Consider the following 20,801-nt stretch of genomic DNA (forward strand, 5'->3'; position numbering starts at 1 on the left):
CTTCTTCTCTTCGACAATACTGCCAAATAGGAGACGTCTTTCGGCGGTAGACGCTAAGGACAGGCGAAGAGGATGGTGCCGGTGACGGGAAGCCGCTGTCCCACTAATAAGGTCAGAATCATCTATATAGGTGCCAGCCTCGGGTGATCCACGATGGAGGACATGATCCTCTAGGGAATGCACTAGACCATAAGAGTGGCGATCATGGGAATCTGGCGGAGAGCAGGATTGGTGGGATAAACCGGATTGTTTGTGGCAGCTCCGGTCAGATCATTCTGTGGTGGACAACTTCCTCTTTTTGACCACCCTAGGAAGTCCTAGTGATTTGGTTTGGACCACAGAATCCAATTAATTTGAGTTTGCCGGCCAATGATCGGTCATATCCCTTTAGCGTCGGCGCACGACGAAACTTTACATCGTCGCGAATTGTTCCGTACGTGCTCGCTTCGCGCTCGTCTCGCGCTCATCTCGTGCCAGCCAAGCGACACGCCCCAGTGTTCCTAACGTCGGCATCCAATTTGCGTACGCAACGGCGGTGGAGATCCTCAGTTGAGCCTCGACGAGAAGAGCATCAGAAGGCTTGCGGTGCATCGACCTATGAAGCTAATGATTGGTGTAGCTGGGGCCGTAGAAGTGTGGCCGAGGCTCAATCTGCGCTTTGGACTGTAACCCGACTGACAAACTTGAACAAATTGGCAGGGCAACATCCGGTATAATGGGTTTTCTCGACCAGAAACGATAACTTAGCAACATGTTTTGATAGCATAATAAAGTCAATAACAGGCGGAAGCTCTTAGCAAAGCTTGTGTTTAGACGCTTACCAGTATGCTTAATTACAACGGAAAGAAGCGAATGTATTGGCATCTCAACTGCTTCGCATAAATATTGACGAGCCAGCCTGCCTCCTACCCTAGAGATGACAGATAGGTTAGAGGCTACCTGGCACCCCGCCTTGTACGGTGACATAACGGGTATATCATAACTCCCCGACCGGGGTTCCGCCACTTGGATAATACGCACTTCGTCTTACAGGTTATACATGTTTTCGTTGGAAATCAATCCGAAACCCTATTTCAAGGTAGTAAAATCCGGGTTGCTGGTAATCATGGGGCGCACTAATAGTGCAACTATTAGTCTGGACCCTTGCACTGAACTACCCGTTCAGTTTGGGCAAGCTACACTGAACCACCAGTGTGGTGTGAGAAACGCACACTACACTAATAGTGCGGCACTAATAGTGTAAACCACAGTGTGCACTAATAGTCCTCTTAATGGTCCACACTATTAGGAGCGCTGGTCCAAATTCCTGCCCGTTGGGTTAGCAACAGCCTTGACGACGATACCATCATTTCAACCAGCCAAAAGGGGTATATTAACGATGTCATCGCGATTGAATGGATCAGACACTTCGAGAAACACACGAGACCAGTTGATCCACTTCAGAAGCGGCTTCTACTTATGGATAGCTGTGATAGTCACTATACAGAAGAGATGGTTCACTTCTGCTTCGATCACAACATTAAGGTCTTCCCAATGCCTCCCATCTTACACATCAGCTTCAACCTCTTGATGTCGGCGTTTTTAGGTCATACAAACACTGGCATCAACAAGTTCTACATCGTGAGATTGCTGACGGGGCATATGACTTTAACAAGTCCGATTTTCTATATCATCTTCAAGAGGTCCGCACTCGCACCTTCAAAAAGCACACAATTCTCTCATCTTGGCAGAAATGTGGCCTCTTCCCATTCAGTCCCGAGATCGTGCTCTCTCAGCTTCAAGACACGCTCTCGTCGCTCACAGAAGAAGTGGCTATTAAGGACCTGCCGGGCTCGATCGAAAGCGAGCCTCAGGGCGGGCCTCAGGCAGCAAGACCATCAACACCATCGCCACACACGCCGCCCTCGATTCAACGATTCAACTGGAACAATGTTTCAACGCCGAGACTCAACCTCTCTACGATTCAGAGGTATCACGCCTACGTACAGCTTCGTCTAGCCACATCAGTTGACTCCACATGCCGTTGACTCCTCCGTCACATACGTCTATGAGAAGGCGCGGAAAGCCGACAAAACCTCGCTCTCAACGGCATCACCGCAACGGCCGAGATGACGAAGATAAAAGAGAAACAAGCCAAGCGCTCCAGTCTCCAGCAACAGACAACTATTGTAGCGAGATACGGCCCATTAAGCGTCTGACGCTAGAATTCGAGTCGCCCGAGACGAATACAATAGACAAGCGGCACAAGAAGAGGAGGCACAGAGAGTCAGGAATAAGGAGGTTCGCGACGAAGCTGGCTATATACGCCGCTGGCTTCGCAAGGTACGCTTCAACGTCAGGATTAGCATCACAGAGGCGAGGATTCGAGACATCAGAGGTCTCTGGGCCAAGGGCGACAAGCGCGCACACCTCAATTGCAATGAGTGGATGTGCGCAAGCTACAGGATTCTCCGCGAGCTACACAACCGCGGCGTAGGGCAAAGCAAGGCGATCATGTGGCCGGAGTACTATGATCGCGAGATTGTAAAGGAAGCAGCCGAATTAGTGGTGATGGAGGCAATAAGCGTGCTATTTGCCGTCAGACGCTTTCCTTGGAAGCTGACGGCATCGAGATGCGATGAAGAGGAATCATAAGACGCGCTCGAGGCTGGGAAGGAAGAAGAAATCGAATAGAGCTCAATTCGATGCCAAAACACCAAAAACACCTCAAAGGCAGTATGGTGATGTATGACTAGCTTGCAATAAAGCGAACATGTGTTGCACTTATCGCGGGAAGAGAGGTACTTTTAAGTTCTAGCAAAATGGCGGGGCTCTTATGTACTTCTTTTTTTCCAGGTCAACGAGCTTTTTCTAGGTCAACCGCCCCCCCGTGACTGTGGAGCTGTCACGGGGATTGGCCGACTTTGAGGCCCCCCTAGTAGTATACAATCCTGGATAGGCCGCTGCTGCAGTTCCAACTGCGTTTCGTCCTCCTTGGAAGCCTTCCGCTTCTTGCACTGCGGCTTAGGCATATCCGGTTTCTCACCCCTTCCCACTCTATCTGAAGACTTCCCAGTAGCAGCTGCCGCCTTCTCTATAGCCTTCGTACTCCGTTTTCGACGTCCCGTTTCCTGAAGAGGTTGTGGCGAAGTTGCCAAAGGAGAGGACGGAGTCGTCGAATGGTCAGGAAGCTGGCCAACTCCTTCGGCAAATCCGAAGTGGCGCGGTCCGCTCGAGCGGCAGCATGCTCTGCGGCCTCACAGCCGGTCATGAATCGTCTTTTCGTGCCACCGTGGGATTTGAACCTCTTCAAGCCAGGCTGATGCAGTGCTTCAGGCAATTCCGGGGATAGGAGAGCTCTTGACTGTACCTGCGCCCAGAAACCTGCTATTAGACGGTCATTCTGTAAGCGGAAGAGTCTCGAGAACTCCTCTGCCTGCTGTCCGCCGAGGCTCCCCTGTACTTGAACGACCTCTAATCCCGATTGAAGAACCATGTTCCTACCGCCATCTTGGTAACGGTCCCCTGGGTTTTCTGCTTCTTCAGGAGCTGCCTGCTTTTCATAAGACATGGTCCAGCCGCGTACCACGTCAGGACCGTCGATCAACCAGCGTGGATGAAGAAGATTGAGTGGGATAGCGCAGGACCTAACAACAGCCTCGTACAGCCAGTGTCGACAGGGCAGGCCATATCTGAGTGGAAACTCACACGCAGAAGGACATCCGGGCTCGTTCAGAGCGCCCAATGCCTCGCGCTCCTTCTCGATCTCGGTGTTTTGCCCCCACCTTAGGGCCTTTGCTGCCTCCCACTCCGGAGCTAGTTTGCTCAGGACATAGTGTGGAACCTTCCCGATAAGAAGGCGAAAAGCAGCTCGGTCCAACAGCCTTGGGACGTCCGCCCTGCTCCGATCCTCGTCTTCGGTGATTTTTGAGTCAATTTCTTCAAGCTTTCCAGTTTTTGACAAGATGCCTGCAGGGAAGCTGCCTGTTGAGAGACTGTTTGACCACGACATGGTAGCTTTCGTTTCTCTGTGTGCTGTTACATCCGAGGTTCGGGTACTGTCGTGTGTGCTCGGACAAATTGGCGCTCTTTCGGTTGCCAATTATTCTTGAGATAGAGGCGTTCCGGCTCCCGAATTTCTGCGAGCAGCTCGCCTCGCCGTTCTTCAAGTCGCGCCTCGTCGGGAGCTTGTATGTAATCCCAAACGAACCGAAGGAGCTCTTCCTTCGTTCCTTCGTATATTTGCCCGAGTCTAACAATCGCTTCTTGAAGTTCTCTGCGGCATGCCATTCACAGAGCTGCAATATTTGCCCATCTTCACCCTGAGGATCAGCTCGCTTGGGACGCCGCCATCGCGGCAACGAGCCCTTTGGTTTGATCCCCGAGAACGACTTGAGGTGGTGGGCAATCGTACCAGACCAGTTCCGCCAATTGGGCATTCACAAATTCGAAGGCTTCAGCTGATTCAGATGTTATAAAGGCGAAAGCCAGAGGAAATGTCTTGCCTGTGTTTGTGATTCCCACTATGACAGATAAAGGCAGGTGGAGGCAATTGGTGTTGAACGTCGCATCGGTTTGCATGAGGAATCCGCTGACGAATCTTCTACCCAGGCGGATCTGCTCGGAAGAACAGAAGAACAGGTGCTCGAGTACCCGCGCTGTCCGTCGTCCTTGGTCGTCGAGAAGGTATTTGAAGAAGCAACGAACGCGGAAGTCTTCGAACTCCAAACAAGTAAGCAAGAGGTCAAGCGCTTCTTGACTGCTGCGTCTTCCTTCAGACCGACTCAGGTTGTAGAACTCCTTTGCGGAAAGACAATTGCCTAAGCCGTGTTGGTCGAGAATCCGGGTTGATTCAGTCGCCGACAGGCCGGCAGTCCGATGCACGAGGGCCAGATCGACTGCTGCGGCCCGCTCGGGGATACGGGATCTATGGCAGGCGTAATGGAAGGGATTTTGAAGTGGCGGGTGCGTATGGCATGCGTAGGTGAAACCGACCACCCAGCCCTTTCGCTCCCTGTGACCGTATCCGATAGCTTTCGCGTGTTTCGCGTGCCTCTTCCATGATGGATGCAGCTCACTCGGAGGCGGTCGCATGCCTTGCTGGTAGTGACGAGAGCGAAACCCTGGGTGAAGGCATAGTCTTGGAACCAGCGAAGGGCTCCTCAGGGTCGTTCGCCTCGTCACCAGTAACGGGGGCGCGAAGATGCTCATGCGGCAGGGCTTCCACAGCTTTGTCGAAGGCGGAGCGGATGTCGCCAAGGAGGGTGTCGCGGTACTGGATCTCCATTTGGGTTTGCTTTCGCGTCGCCGCGATCTCCATCGAGCTTGATGAATTGAAGGGCGCGATTCTTACGGCGACGCGCACCTGGCAAGGGGCAATTGACAGTTATCCTATTTGGGCTGCAGCCAAGACGCGATCGTTTTTAACCCTTGCTTAGCGCAACAATCCCTGCAATCTGACTGTCCGAACCTGACTGTCCGGAGCCATCCCGATGCGTGCATGGACTCTTGGTGTGTGCAGATTGCTCTGCCACCTCCATCTAGGAAGGGGGGGCCCCGACCTTTGTAGGTACCGAGGCGAGATGTGGAAACTCTTTTGCATACAAATTTGGCCTAGGAATGTTTCCTACCGTAAAGTAACACGTTCCTTCTTAAAGACTGAACCTAACTACTCTAGCAATGCAAGGATAGAGATAGCGACTGGTTTACCGCAGGCGTTTTAGTAGCCCCAGGGGCAAACCGTCTTCCCCCGCCGCCTTCCATGGTGCCGTCCGTTTGATGACCTGCTCGACCTCCGAGGAGTAGGCACGGGGACTTCGCCAACTGTCATGACCACGAAGTGGCCCGGATCGAATACTCCTGCGGAGAAGACAATCGCCCTCCAGGGCAAACCCCGACTAACATACCTACACTCTCTACTTTCTTTTTCTACCCTGTAGGCCCTTCAGGGGCTTGCGGCCGGCCCATGACTTCGTGGTCTCTCTCAGTCACCTGGCCTCGGCCAAAACTGACTACTATTACTCTTTCACTGCCGTGCCTGGAACCGCTGACGAGGAAGGGCCCTGAATTTCCGACCGGCCTTCGAGCCTCAGAATTGCTAGATGGAGTGGTTAGGTGCTACACCCGGCCCTTAGTCCAGGTACTCGGGATATTCTATGTATCTAGTCTTCTAGCCTAGCACGTCTTTTGCCCTTATATGGCTGCCCCAGACGGTAATCAATACTACTATTACTACCACTAAAGGGCGGGCAGTAGTCAAGGTAAAAGATGGTGAGGCTTCTTGGTAACCGTGTAATGGTACATGTGAAAATAGTGCCATCTAGTCCGACTTGGCTCATATCCCTAGCCCCGCATTCATGTCTCGCTGTATAAGCGCCAAGAAAACGATCGTCACCGGTGAATGCTGGAACAGGCAAGTACTTTCGGGTCGTCGGGGACCAGAGGCTGGTGCGCTAGTGGTTGATCTTGTACTTTGACCGTGTAAAGCGCGTTAGAGTAACATATCATACCCCGCGTCAGACGGGGCTGTCGTCTGCAGTTGCATGCAGCTTGCAGCATGTCACAGCTCGTATTCATTACGTACTAAGTACAGACAGGTCTTTTCTTCATTCGGTTTACCTGTGTCGACTGCAGGGTTCGCCTTCTAGGATCAGCATACTGACCCAGCAGGAAACCTGAACTGGCCAATCAGATACCATTCCCTCTTCTCAGATGATAATTAGATACTCAGCCGGGACATCGGGCTGAAACGAATATATAAAGCCAGGTCCTCGCAGCGGAACTGGATACCAAACAGGATCGATTGCCACAACCTCTCGCCGACAATATTGCAAAGATTGAAGTATCAAGATTCAATATGAAGTTCACTATCGTATTGACCATTCTCGGGTGAGCAATCCATTCGCCTCAAACGACTTTGTCACTATTATTTGTCACTAATCATCTCCAGCCTTTCCGTCTGCGGTTTGTCTCGTTCATAACATCGGTCTTTCTCTCAACTAACAACAGCACTCAGGCGGCTCGGCGATATCTTGTGGAGACCAGGCGGGCTCCCGGGGTGTCAGATGTGTTGCGCGTGGCCGCAATTGTCCTCGTGGCTTTAGGCCAGTCTTTTATGACAACCTCGCCCCTGCCGAAGCGGCCAGAGATGCTGCATCTAAGTGGTGGACATTCGCCCTTGTGGGCTGGGCCGGCCTTAACAGATGATTGACAGGACCTGCTTCGTCCTGTTTTCATAAGCTGTGCGTGGGCTTGTTTGTTACCATAACCGCGTTATGGTACTTTGAAGATTTCTATGATTTCTTGCCTGGAGCCTTGGGCTTGATCCTTAAGTTTAGGTACCACGTCTTAATCGAATCGTTCGGGTCACGACAAGTCTGATAGTAGGATGTGTATATATGTTGCCTGATGTATCCCTTTGGGTGCCCGAAGACCTCCCCTAGGTCACGAGACCCACAATACGTAGCTACATGTCAGGGGCTAGCAGCATCAGCAAAACCTTCACCAGTCAATTTTGCTAGCAGCGCATTCAAATTAAGCTCTATGGCTTCGCAGGCAGCTATTCCTGCTGTGAATAGCTTCGAACAGACCCTATATGTGCGGCTCGACCACTGTCAGCGCGAGCAGCCAATTGACAGCACAGTCCGCCCCCAATTTGACCCCGAGCCCGAACGGGGCCCCGAATTCGTCCCTTTTCACGTCCCTGAGCGCGAGCCACAGCCCCAACAGCTGCCACCAACGCCGCTGTTACTTTTCCAGCAATTCCTACCCGAATCCCTAGTTAAGGGCTGGGTCGGGTACACCAATAACGGTCCAAGGCCAGGCCCAGAGGGTCCAAGGAAGAAGTATTCAAGAGAGAATAGCTGGACAGAGACATCTCTTGCAGAGGTCTTTATTTGGATTGCTACTTTAATTTATATGGGCTTACAGAAACAAGAGTTCGAGACCATTGGAAGACCTCTATAATTGACTCAATGGTCCCTACACACCCAATCCTTCAATTCATGTCATTTAACCGATACCAACTTCTACAACGGCACATTCTGAATTGGCGACCCGAATAGCATCTCTTGCGGGCTCCCAACGCCCTACGCACAGGTCAATGAGTGGGCTGAACACATACAGCAGGCGTCTCTTGCCCTCTGTCAGCTAGGCACTTGTTTGGCTGTGGATGAGTGCATCGTCGGCTATACAGGAAGATCAAAGCAGACAGTCACTGTCAAGAATAAACCCACACCCACAGGCTTTAAAGTGTGGGTTGTGGCCCAAGCAGGCTATTTCCTTCGGTGGTTCTGGCACCAACCTTCCAACGCCCTTGGCCCGGCTGCTGGGAAGAAAAGGAAGAGGGCCACAGGCACGGCAGAGAGCGGCATTTCTCTCAACCCGACCCAGGGCGTCGTTGTTTCCCTAGTCAAGCAGCTGCCAGAACAGACATACCATGTCTTCTTCGATAACCTCTTTTCCTCGCCGAACCTTCTCAACGCTCTTCGTCAGCTAGGGATTTGGGGCCACAGGCACAGCCCGAGTCAACTGTGGCTTCTACCAGCCCTTTGTGGAGGCGAAGAAAGCTGACACAAAGGGTGACTGTTGGCCTTGGGGCACGCTGAAGACTGCGCCTACTCCTGATGGTCAGGTAAGAGGTTCACGAGACAGGCTCCCTAGTAATTCCCTTACTAATTTGTCTTCTTCTTCTTTCAGGTCAACCAATTCGCATGGAAGGATAATGCCCTTGTGCTTTTCCTCTCAACAGTCTATTCAGGCGAGGAATTCGAACAGCGAATACGCCGGCGCCCGACAACAACACAGCCCCGAGCACGCCCAATACAGCATGAATTTGGTGATGAGCCTGTCAAAGAGCTATTTGTGCCGTCTATTGATGAAGCCCGTCTCGTCAAAATTCCAGATATTTTCGCGCCGGATATCGTGCCTCGTGATGAAATTCGGCCAGTCTTGGAAGAATGCCTCGACACAAGCTCGGTCTTGCATCGCCTTTCGCTTAACGTCTCGTGAAGCTGCTTTCCGGCGATGGAAATACCGTCCCCATCGCTTCATGAAACGCTGGGCCCATTTCTGTGATGCCGTGCCTCCCCTGCCTTTTGCCTTCAGAATGGCGTTGGCGTGTTGTTGAAGGGCGCGCCCCTGGATATGGTGCCCCTGAGCGATGCGGCGATGTGCCCAGCAAAGCACTTCTTGCTCTTCTTCCGACCCCAGTAGCGTAGCGTTCCCGCCATTCTCAGAAACTGGATGATGCCCTTGAATGCGTGATCTCAGGCGCTTGTACGGCACGCCCAATGCATCAGAGGCTGCCTTCATCGTACGGTAAAAACCTTCGACAAAGAGCTCCGATGCCGCGACAGTGCGAGCTTCGAGATTCTCTTGACCATGCCGCGCGAAATTGGGTTTATTCGTCTCAGAATTAATCCATTTTTGCATAGCAGTAGGTTCAGAGCTTGAGGAGGCCATAGCGAAAATCTCGTCGAAATTGCAGCTCCAATCCGTTTGCTAGGGCGGCTGATACACTGGCGCCCGGGCGCCATTTTAGAATTGGCGCCCGGGGCGCGTTTTCTGACTAAGCCCCAAAACCGTGTCCCCTAATAACTAGCACACATGTGCAACGCAAGCTTCGTTTATTCAGCCGAAGGCTGACTTTGCCTTGAGGAACGAAAGGACTTCATTTGCCTTGAGGAACGAAAGGACTTCATTAGCGCGCGGGGAAAAAAGGCCCCAGACTGCTTCACCCCCACATCCTCCGCCTCTGATTGGCTGATTTATTTCCTCTTTCGGAATAAAAGATCCCGTGTGATTGGTCGCCGACCCTTCCGTCCCTCCCTCATCATTGGTCGCTGCCGCCTTCTCTTGCCCCTCTCATGCCTTGCCCTGTTTCCCCCCCGTTTATACTCCTGTTTACCCCTTGCCAATGCCAATGCCAACCTTTTCCTTTCGTCCGCCGGTTTTCTTATTGTGTCTAAAACTTGCGTCTTTTGTCTTTGCCCTTTCGTTCATGCCTTTCTAGCGGGTTCTTCCTTCAAGTCTAAAGTCGCCCTCGTTGATCGCTGCTGCCCAGTGCCCTTGTCTTCTTGCCCGCCGGCGCTCCTCCGTCTTCTCCCCCTCGTCACCTCACCCTGACAACTCTCCTTGACTCTTCAGCGTCGCCATCCGACCGACGCAAAGCTTCCTCGACAGTCCTCTCGCTTAGCACCTCCAGCCTGGCCTGCGCGGCGGTCATCTCTTCGGGGACTCGGTTGCCCACCAAGTCTCTCTCCCGCACCTTGGACACGAGCGTGATGCCGTCTAGCGTTCGACAGCGCGATAGCTGCACATATAAGCTGTACGGGTCGCATTGCGAGGGCACGGCCCTTCCATCGACTTTCGTCGTCCGTGTCCCCCGCAGCTCCAGGGCCACGCGCTCTGGCGTTCTGCCCTGCACCTTGTAGTCCGTGCAGGCGAAGGCTGCTGCGCACGGCAATCCCTTCCGGCTGACGTCGTTCTGCTGCCACGGCCGCTTTCGTTGGCAGTGTATCCTGACGCTCATCGGCGTTAACAAGATCGTGCCCGGCGGCATCCCGACGAAGTGGAGGTCCTTTGTCGTCGCCGATTCCAGTAATATCCCGCCGGCGGCCCGAAGTGGATCGTCATGTCGGACGAGATTCGATGCCCTGGGGACGCCTTGTCGACAATGACCTCCACCGCCGAGTAGCCGGCGCCGTTCACCAGCTTCAGCCCCTGATGGGTGTTGTGGTTCACGACGACCGGCATCCCGGCCACGAACATGAAGACGGCCGGCACGGGGATCGCGCTATCGTCGCCTTGATTGAGTACCATGATCGCTTCTTCCTCGGTCGGCAGGCCCTCCTTCCACTTGTGCTCGGAGATGAAGATGCGCATCGTCGACCGCTGCTGGACCCGGAACGCCAAGCTTGCCTCCATGTTTAGGTTCCACCGATTCCTGTTCAGCGGCGTCACCACGGTGATGCCAGTCTCCCAAGGGATCCGCCTGCCCTCGCGGTAGCACCTTGAGTTGAGGAGGTCCAGATCCGTGCGGTCCTGCACACCCTGCCGGATCCGCTTCAGCAGCCCCTGCAATTCCGGATCACCGGCGGCGCGCATTTGCTCGTTCAACATGACGACCGTCGTGAATCTCTTCCACAGCGCGTGCGCTTTGTCGTGCTGGTGCCGCTGCTCGGCCTTGAACGAGTTGTCTACGTCCCACGAGATGGCCGCGCTCGGCAGGACGATCGACCTCTCTTGACCGGCCGGAACTGCTGAAAGTCTCCGCAGAAGAGGACGATGGGGATCCCCGAAATCTTTCTGCGATCCGCGAAGCCGACAGAGTCGCTCGTTTATGGCGTGCAGCGTCCGCGCTCCGAGCATGCTCACCTCGTCGATGACAAGCACGTCCTTCTCCTGCCAGTCCATCCGAGACTGGCCGTGGATGAACCGCTCCGCCCGTTTTGTCAGCCGCACCCCGTCAAGGTCCTTGGCTGTGTTCGCGCCGCCCGCCCTTGGTCTTTAGTGAACCCGCAGGCGGAGTGGATCGTGATGCCGTTGATCTGCGCCGCGGCAGTCCCTGACGTCGCCGTGATCAGCAGACGATTCGAAAGGCTCTTCCCACTGAACAGCTCGACGAGTGCCCCAATGATCCGCGACTTGCCGGTGCCCCCCTCGCCGCCGACGAACTGGCAGAGCTGGCCGGCATCGCCCTATTCGTTTGTCGCATCAAATCGAGCTGGCGGCATATTATTAGGAAAGCGATCGACTGCCTCTTGTTCAGCGTTAGCCGTGTTGACAACTCCTTGCCCGCCGCGAAGAAGGAGGTCGATGGGCCAAGCTGGACGCGCATTCCCGCTTCTGCGTCGCTAGCCGTCTCGTCGGAGTCGGCTGTCGTCATTTCGACGTCGTCCTCCCGAAGCCGGTCATCACCCTCCGCAACGCAGCTCGGCGATCGCTTTCCCGGACTGCGACTGTGGTTTGTACGCCTTGGATCATTCTCTCCCTTTCCTCGACGCACTTATCTGCTGCGACTTGATAGCCTTGACCTGATCCTGCGGCGGTAGTGCGGCCCCGGAAAATACCCGCCCTGGCATGCTTATGCACCTCAACCCTTGTTCGGGAATCGCGATGGCCTCGAGCTCGGCCGTTGAGCAGAGCGCCGATTGCTGGAATCGACAGAGCTGCCGCATCATTGCCATGAGCTCCGGCGACTTGGCCGTCACCTGATTCGTGCCCACTGCGCCTCGGACGACGTCGATCAGGCGCGTTGCGTCTCCGATGTTGTTGGACCGATACGTCGCTGCAAATTCTGCGCCCGCCTCGCCTGTCTCGCCCTCCTCGACGTGGGCGACCGTGGAATCGCCATCGCCGGATGAGGCCGCCCATTGCTTGGCGTCGCGCTTTGCGTCTTCGGCTGATCGTCGAAGCAGCTGCACGTTGTCGACGAGACATGATATTCTCGGGCCAGCGCCTCGCGCCCGCTCCCAGATGCTATTGATCTCACCTGTTTCTTCGCACAGAAAGGACTCCCACGGCACAAATAGCGCAAGATGCTGCACGGCTGCCCTTTAAGGGGAGGGGAGGTTAGCCACTCTGATGATGCCTGCCGGCAGGGCGGTTGCTATACACACCTCCGGTGGCACGACTCCTCGTCGTCGTTGTGGCCGAAGTCCTTGCTCAGGTAGCCATCGAGGCAGACGGTAGCATGCTTGCCCGGCCGCCTGAGCACCTGGACCCAGCGTCTCCCTGGCGCCCATCCATCCTCGAAGGGCACCTCCCAGGCCGCACAGCTCTCATCCTTACTGGTGCGTTTTAGTCTAACGACCGATATGTAGTCGTATAAGCATAGCCCTCGCAGGAGCTCTCCCGGTGCTGGTACGCCTCAACGTGGGAGATCCTCAGGCCTGCTTCTTCGACAACGACCGACTCATCCAGAGTATCATCTATGGCCGCCGCGCCACTTGCTCGTCGGAGATACGGCCACCGTCGAAAGACTTCCCAGTACAGCAGAGATGTGTTCAGGTACGCCCAGGCGCTGCTGTTGGTGAACTCGGCCGGATATCCAAGAAGATGAGCGACGACCTCGACCTGAGATAGCGGACGCTCCGTGAACACACGATTCGCCACCCTCATCAAGAACTGTCGCGTCCTGTTCCCTTGGCGGCGTCATCGCCAACAGCACCTCCACCGTCGTCCTGTCCTCCGTTGGCCGTGCCGTCACCCGTTGAGGCGGCCAGGAGATCGGCCGCGGCCGCCACACGCTTCCACACCGGGTCCTCCACCTTCGTCGCGTAGTTCGTGACATAATACATAAGGGCCATGGTCTTGCGCTGCGTCGCAATGAAGGAAATGTCGTGGTTGTGCCGGAGCCCAACAGCGATAGCCTTGTTCCATCGATTGACCATGCTGTGAGTCCTCCGGATCTGCAACACCCGTCTGCCGTGATGGCGGTCTTGTCGACCAACCTCCATGGAGACTTAAACCGGCATAGATTCCTTTCCGCGCTCCTTTGCCCAAGGAATACTTGACACAGGTCGGGCTATGCGTGTGAACCTGTGTAGCGCCGGCACAGAAGTTGGCCTCCTCGTCAAATGCGGCCGAAAACTGCTCGGTGTTGTCCAGCAGGAGGAAATATCGGACGTCACAGATCGCTCCGCTTGCACGGCGCAGAACCCTTCCTGATCCAGATCCTATCTTGCACGTCAGCCTGGCCCCGTTTGTCCATCGGACGAGCAATTCAGGTTCTCAGTGACACGTCTTAGCTATTCTTACCTCGGAGAAGACACTATCGACGTATCGTATGATTCGCTCGCGATACGCCGCCTGATCCTCCCCGTGGATGTCGGCAAGCATCGAGCTGAGATGCGCGTTTCCGTGCAACCAGAGCAAGCCGTGAACATGAAGCGCCCTCGTTCGTTGGTCTCCACAGCGCCATAGTACTTGCCGATGCGCCCGAATACCGACTCTTCTCCGACCTTCACGTAATGATCGAAGAACAGCTTCATCTCCCGGTGGAAGAATACGGCGGCGCTCATCGGATCGGACATGGCCAGCCTTGTCCGCTTGTACGCACTCCCAAGGCCTTCTAGGAACTCCTCGGCCGCGCCGGGATCGCGTGTCCGATATGCCGCCAGTCGCAGCTTCACCGGGTTCGTAATGTCGTTTGGGTTGATGGTGAACCAGATGGCCGGAACGCCGTAGCCAACGATGAGCGACTGGATTTTCCGCCGCATATTGAGCCGAACCTCTCGACATGGGTTGCCGGTGGCCGTACAGCGAGAGGCTCCTGAGAAGCTCCTTCACGCCCTCATCGGTCGTCTTGCCCGAGCTCTCCAACTCGACCTCGCCGCCGCTAACCTTTGCGCGGTCATCGAGCGGGCAACGCGCTCGACCTTGCCGAAGTCCTTCCTCGCCACACTCAGCATGCTGACGCGGCGGTTCCTCGACCGCACCCCCATGTTGAAGACGAGAAATGCAAATATGTGGTGCAACGCAAACCGGCCACCATGGCGCCGGAGCACGATGTCGGCCCAAATCCGGAGGTTCAAGCTTCGGGAGGATACGATGTCTCCGCTGCCGCCCCTGCCTCAGCAGCTCTACCGGTGCCTCGCAAGTTGGTAGGGCCTTCCCGCCTCGGCTATGGCCTCTTCGGCCAGCCTTGGTCCCCAACGCCAAATGGGAACAGGGTCGGGAACGTTCTGGCGAAGAAGGACGTCTCAAAGGAGTCGGCAAACTCATCCCCCCGCGAGACTCGAATGTATGGCTCACTGCCATCGTCGCCACGCCCTCGACCCCACCGAGGATCCGACCCACGTTCTCGGCCCGCGCGGCCGTCGTCGGCACCTGCGCCAACAGCGTCACAGGCAAACCGCAGCTTCTCGACATCCGCCACGTCTGGCGGTCCGTCCAGCCCAAACATGCCGGAAGACGTCACCTCGTTGATTGGTCGAACGTTCTGATCGGGGCTAGCACCAACTCCATCACGACCCGCGCCTTCTTCGTTGGGCCCGTGCCCTTCAGCCTCGCCTCCCGTTTCCTGCCTTTGGTTGAGCAGAGCGAAGAGTTCCTCGATCTCCACCGACCCCTCGTCGTCCATGGCGCGCTCCGTGGGCGGCACAACGTGCGCCGTCCGCGTTTTCTCCCATGCGGACGGCTCGTTCCGCTCCATGCGATCATACACCAAGGCCGGCACCCGTCTATCGGGTCTCCCAACTCTCCATCTCCGCCACGTCGATCTCGATCTCGGCGTAGTGGGGTTGCTCCTCTTCAGCCAAACAAGAGCCCTCTCGACGACCCGCCGCCTCACCGACAAGAGACTCGACAGGTCGCTCGGTGCCGGCTTCTCACGCCCTGCCACGAAACGTGGATCTCGTCCAGTGCTTGCAAAGGGGTGCGGGAGCACCTGGTCGCCAGCTCCTGCACGTTGTTGGGAAACACTGTGATGTGGCCCTTGACGTGCCTCGGATACCTCACGGCCTGCCTCTGCCCGCCCGGAATGCTATATCTCGTGACAAACCCATAGCAGGAGTTGAGCGAGACGAGCTTCTCTTCGACCAGCGTGAGTCCCTTGAGCTCGTCAGGGAACATGTGCTCACAGCCAAGGCGAGTGTGAAGATGGACCGCCGGCGACAGACTCCCGCGCGCCAGGCATCGGGCACACTCCGCACACACCGACACGGGCTCGCCTTCGGGAAAGCAGCTCCGGCATGAAAATGGTGAGCGGCCGCCCTCTGGCACGCAGCTTGACAGCCATTGATCCCATCTGATCCCCTCAGCTCTTTTCTCGTACGCTTGCGGTAGCACATCATGCAGGTCCGTATCGGCAACGTGCTCGCATCGTGGAACGCCTGATAAAAATCCCGCACCGTCGACACCTTCCTGTCGTGCGGTATTGGCGTACACCACGTCTGATCGTTAGACAGCCTCTCCTTCATGGCGAAGTCTTCCTCCAAAAAACGCAGCACACTCGCCAGGTCTTCGGCCCGCAGCTCCCGACTCCTCTGCCTTCCGATTCCACTCCGAATCTGTTTTCTCGGGCGCTCGTCCGGACCAGGAAGACGTTTTCTCTTCTCCCGCCTCCGGGGCCGCCTCCGGGCCGCCTCCGATCCATGATTTCTTCTCTCCGTGGCTGATTCGCTTCTTCGCAAGCCGTCGGATGCGGCAGCTTTGGCGACGACTGCCCGACTACGTGCGCATCCCCTGACACGCCATCCGGCCCTTTGCACTGGACAGGCACCGGGCCGTGCTGGCGAACGTTTTCCACGCCGAACCTTGACCTCAGTCCTTGCCCTTTCCAGCACTCTCCTCGTTCTTGCTGCCGATCAAACTGCACGGGCTCCCAGCCGCCACCCGCGATGAGCCGCCCACCTCCCTTTGCTGCAGCCTCCGCCCGCTCAGCGAAGCGTCCGCTGGCTCTGCCGCGGCGTCGCCCACCCCCACAGGAGACGGCCCCGGATGCTGCGCCGTACCTGCTGCGTTGGAGACACCCCTGCGGCCTGGTACTCCTTTACCCGCCAACTCCGTCCCCGACGGCGCTTGGGCAAACCAGACGCAATCGCTGCTGCTAATTGCCCGTTTTCTCTGTTGTCGAATACCGGTTCCCTAGGCTGGATGGATCGAAGCTTCGGTACCTCCTTCGAATGAACACTCGGGACATCGCCCGCCGCCGCCGTAACACGTTGCTCCTCATCTTCAGGATCTCCTCCTGAGGCAGAAAGTGCCGATGAGGAGCGGACGATCAGAGTCCGCTACCCCATATCTCCACGTTCCCTAGGCAACAGGGGCCTCGGAAGCTGACCCGGTGACTGATGTTGCGCGGAACTTCCGCTGCTAACCATATTATGGAACTTCCGTGCTCTGTTTGACCGCAAACCGCCTCGCGGCGGTCTTCTCGGCAACGACCTCGCAATTGCTTCTGCGTGCTGTCTCCATGCGGTGTCTTCAACCACAGGTTTCCTAGGCTGAATCGGCCGGAACGTTGATGCCGCATTCGCCCGTGATTCGTATCTTCGTAACCGTCCCAGGCTCTCCCCGTGCTCTGCGGCCCTCTCAGAAGCTGCCACCACATCTACACCGGCTCCTGTCGCACCATCTCCGAGCCCCGAACCCGACCCGCTCACGTTCTCACCCTCTTCTCCATCCCCGACTGACAACGAACAGGCTTCAGGGTGAGCAACCGCCTCGCTTAACTTCACTGCAGGACTGTCCGCCATGCTGCTGCCTCCTCGACGTCGACTGCCGTAAATTGGCAACAGGCTATAAAGCTTTGGCTCCGGAGCACCTCCACTTGGACAGTCTCGCTTGTTGACGACGCTACTTCTCCCGAATGGGAAGCTCCTAACCATCACTTCCTCATGGCCGTGGCGTTTCTTCCTTATAGCTTCCTATAAAATGCTTCCCTATGGTACCGAGGCGATGCAATACTACCCCTCTATATTCCCCCGTTACCATGCCTATCTATGTGCGTCCACCGTCCCGGCCTCGCCTGGTCTCCACGTGCGACCTGCTACCCCGGCTTTGCCAAAAGCGACCCTTCCATCGCCGTGCTCTCTTTTGCGCACTCCAGCGAATCCCTGGCCACTGCCGACCTCCGGCACATGGAGATGGCCGCGACAACCGCCTGCCGCACACTTCAAACCATACTCTTCAGCCCTTCCAACACCATCCTACCAACCTTGCGCATCAGTTCACCATCAATACCCGCCAATCCGCCTCGTCGAGCAACAGCCACAAGGCTGCCGGCGATAACATGTCCATGACGTCCCTCATGCAGCCGGACTACCCTTCTAGATTTGCTCCCTCGCCAGCACCAATGTCGCATCAACGGCCTTAATGCTAAAGCGATAGCCAGGACCCCCCTGCCTGTCCTCTTGTAGTCGCTAGCCACCGGAGTCTCGACTTGCAACCCCTCTTGAAAAGTTCTCGTGCCCAACTCGCACCCTCCTCCTCAGGTCGACCCATATACCCGACTTCCCCGTGCCCAAATAGTAGACTCGACACGGTCGGCCCCCGCCTCGCTCAGCCGCACGCAATGCCCATCCAACTACCGACGACCGTCAAAAAGGGAGTCCTGCAATACTACCATAACCTCTTTCTTTCCTTCACTCTCATTCGTTATTGCCCCCTTTGCTATCTACTCCATGCAACGATGACACCGAAGGGGACTACTGGACTTTCTTTCTCCGCAGTCTTACCCACACTAACCTTACCGTTCGCCGACCTCCAACTTCTCGCAACATAGCCATCACCCCTACTCAACTTCCAACCCCCGGCTCCCTACTTCACTCACGACCACAGAACCAGATGGTCGAGACTGCTCGAGAACCTCGCCAGCTCATTCCCGCATACCCCCGCTTCTGATCTATCACCTAGGTAGCATTCACTGACTCTCAAGTCTCCCCGACCCGAGCCACGAGCCCTCTTTCGAGCAGCAAGAAAACCTGCTTTATAGGATGCCTACCTCTACTCTGCCTAACCCCTCCTTTACACTTCCACGGTGACCACATCTGCCATGTTCTCACGATGTCGGCCTCCCAGCTCAACGTCGATACCTCGTCCTCCCGCGGCAACCTCTTGACAGCCAGAAAATGCTGGCGCCGACATGTCCATGATGGCCTTTGTCCAGCCCGGCTGCCCGTCTAGGTTCGCCTACCAGAATGAGCATCGTGTCAAAGGGCTCAACGCAGAAACCCTAGCGAGGGTCTTCCTTCCAACGCCCTCATGGCTGTCGACTCCAGAGTATGCAGCAATCCGGTCAGATCCTGACAATCCATCGACCTGCATCTTCTTGAGCCTTAATATTTCCATATACAACCAACAGATAATCCTCCGAATGGACCGAGCAGTGGTTCTTTATGGTCGGCCGTGTTCATCCCTTTGCCCTGACGTGGGAAATCGAGCGACGTGATAGCTTCGAGTCGGAGGATGACAACATTACAGAATACACCATCCGGCTCTCATCGTCCGCGACCACAGCTACCGGCCGTAGGTGTATGCTCCAGACCTCCGTCACCACTACCATCTCTGACGATGGCCACAGAGTCATCCTCGCACCTCGGCTCGGCGGATGCCTTCCCAGCGATACAACCCATTGTCTCCTTCACGGGACCTGTCATCGGTTCCGGCCGCGACCTTCTGCATGGAAACTCGGCTGCGGCCCTTGACGACACCCAGCTGAGCTGTTGCGGCTTTGTCCAGCTCTCGACCTTTATCTGTCCTGGGATTCCGGGCAAACACCCTTCAAGGGCTTTCATCCCTTTCAACTTTTCGTCATCTTCCCCATTCACGCCAATCCTTGGACCTCCCTATGCAAGAAGATGACCGAGAGGCGCGATAGCCAGTTCCAGCCGAACGCTCTCCTCACCTGCACGGGCAAAATCGCCGGCTTACTCGATCACCAGATCATGACACATGCCCCGGCCTTCGAGCAAGACTATATCTTCATCGTCGTCCCCGATACATGGACTTTCCTTGACAGGGCCATGTCCAACCAGGCTTCTGCGACACAGCTACTGCCGACGACACCCAAGGGCTCAGTCGGCAACCCTCGGACTATAGCGATGCGTTGGCCAGGTTTACCTCTACCAAAAACGCAATGCCGCCCCAAGCGGCGCCTCCCACGCCGCCTGCATCTAGGTCAGTCGATCTCTTATGATGACATCAAAGCGGTCATTGCCCGATCCCGACCAAACCCCAACCAAGAGACCGCGACTTTCTCCAGAAATTTCCACCATAGTCGCCGCCTGTGATAGTCGAGGCCCCGCCAAATCCGACACTTCCTCCCTTCTGTCCCACGAAGACCCCGGAGACTCAGAGACGGACACCGAGCCAGTCAATCACCCAGCCACATCCGCCTCTGGCCCTATCAGACCTCCGGCGTCAATCTCTTCCCGACCCCACCGCGCCCGACATCCGCCCAAGAATATTCTGTAAAGCAACGAACGAAACAACACAACATGACAAGGAACATGTTTCATCATCCTCAAACTCAAGTGCGAAAGGCCCTAATGGGATATTTCCTTCTCCTCTTGCTCTCCTTTTCACAAAGACAATCCAGTCAAAACTTCTCCAATATACTCCTTATTCTGTTTATATCCACCACTTATAGCACCTGTAAATCCTCAGAGCCTTCCACTCCCCACATGCATTACCCACCCACAACTCTCTTCACCCCTGCCGCCTCTTTTGCGCCTTTGCAAAGCAAAGCAGCGGCCTAGGCTGCCTCTCTGACGCTCTGTCTCGATTTCACTCACGATAATGCTCTACGTCTCTCGCCGGATCTCCATCTCATATCTCTTATCTCACTCTTCTTCCTGTCTTCCTCTCACTTCCCCTGTCTCCTATCTCCTGTCGCCAACTCTCTCCTCTCCCCGACTTTCTCCTGTCGCCATCGCCAACTTTCGTTCCGAAAGGCCTCTTTGCGCGAGCCGCGGCTGGCGAGCCTTCCCCTCGTACATTAATCAGAATAAGTGCCTTGAGGAACGAAAGGCCTTTCTAACGTGCCCCGCTGACCCCGCCCTCTCCCCCCAAAAGTTCTCCGCCCCTTGATTGGTCCCTTGTGATTGGTCCCTCCTTGCCTCCCTCCTCGTTGGTCGCTGCCCTTCCCCCGGCTTCTGTTGCCTTTTCGCGTGCCTTATCCCACCACTAGGCGCCTCCCACCCTGTCTGCCGCCTGCCGACTCTTCCCGCCTGCCGAACTCTTCATCGCGTCACCTAGCGCGGCCGCCTTGACTCTTCAGCATCACCGTCCAGCCAGCGCAACGCCTCCTCAACGGTCCTCTCGCTCAGTACCTCGAGCCTGGCCTGTGCGGCAGTCATCTCCTCGGGACCCGGTTT

General features: G+C 56.0%; 4 protein-coding genes across 4 annotated transcripts; 1 reads left to right on the forward strand and 3 right to left on the reverse strand.

Moving 5' to 3' along the window:
• Positions 1–1,491: 1,491 nt before the first annotated feature.
• HRG_11898 (uncharacterized protein) lies at positions 1,492–2,634 on the forward strand (the record flags this gene model as incomplete). The annotated part of the gene is made up of 4 exons (XM_044870368.1): positions 1,492–1,620; positions 1,656–1,992; positions 2,053–2,145; positions 2,213–2,634. 4 exons carry the CDS (start codon positions 1,492–1,494, stop codon positions 2,632–2,634), a joined length of 981 nt encoding a protein of 326 aa, XP_044714544.1.
• A 6,201-nt stretch (positions 2,635–8,835) lies between these two features.
• HRG_11899 (tc5 transposase DNA-binding domain-containing protein) lies at positions 8,836–9,441 on the reverse strand (the record flags this gene model as incomplete). Its single annotated transcript, XM_044870369.1, has 1 exon — positions 8,836–9,441. One exon carries the CDS (start codon positions 9,439–9,441, stop codon positions 8,836–8,838), a length of 606 nt encoding a protein of 201 aa, XP_044714545.1.
• A 1,074-nt stretch (positions 9,442–10,515) lies between these two features.
• On the reverse strand, positions 10,516–13,373 carry HRG_11900 (ATP-dependent DNA helicase PIF1; the record flags this gene model as incomplete). The annotated part of the gene is made up of 7 exons (XM_044870370.1): positions 10,516–11,177; positions 11,219–11,286; positions 11,443–11,545; positions 11,987–12,534; positions 12,600–12,697; positions 12,892–13,056; positions 13,146–13,373. The coding sequence occupies 7 exons, from the start codon at positions 13,371–13,373 to the stop codon at positions 10,516–10,518; spliced, it is 1,872 nt and encodes a 623-aa protein (XP_044714546.1).
• A 236-nt stretch (positions 13,374–13,609) lies between these two features.
• Positions 13,610–14,201, reverse strand: HRG_11901 (ATP-dependent DNA helicase PIF1; the record flags this gene model as incomplete). Its single annotated transcript, XM_044870371.1, has 2 exons — positions 13,610–13,658; positions 13,741–14,201. 2 exons carry the CDS (start codon positions 14,199–14,201, stop codon positions 13,610–13,612), a joined length of 510 nt encoding a protein of 169 aa, XP_044714547.1.
• Positions 14,202–20,801: the final 6,600 nt, after the last annotated feature.

Source organism: Hirsutella rhossiliensis (genome assembly GCF_020360975.1).
Source record: "Hirsutella rhossiliensis strain HR02 chromosome Unknown scaffold00026, whole genome shotgun sequence".
Classification (NCBI taxonomy): domain Eukaryota; kingdom Fungi; phylum Ascomycota; class Sordariomycetes; order Hypocreales; family Ophiocordycipitaceae; genus Hirsutella; species Hirsutella rhossiliensis.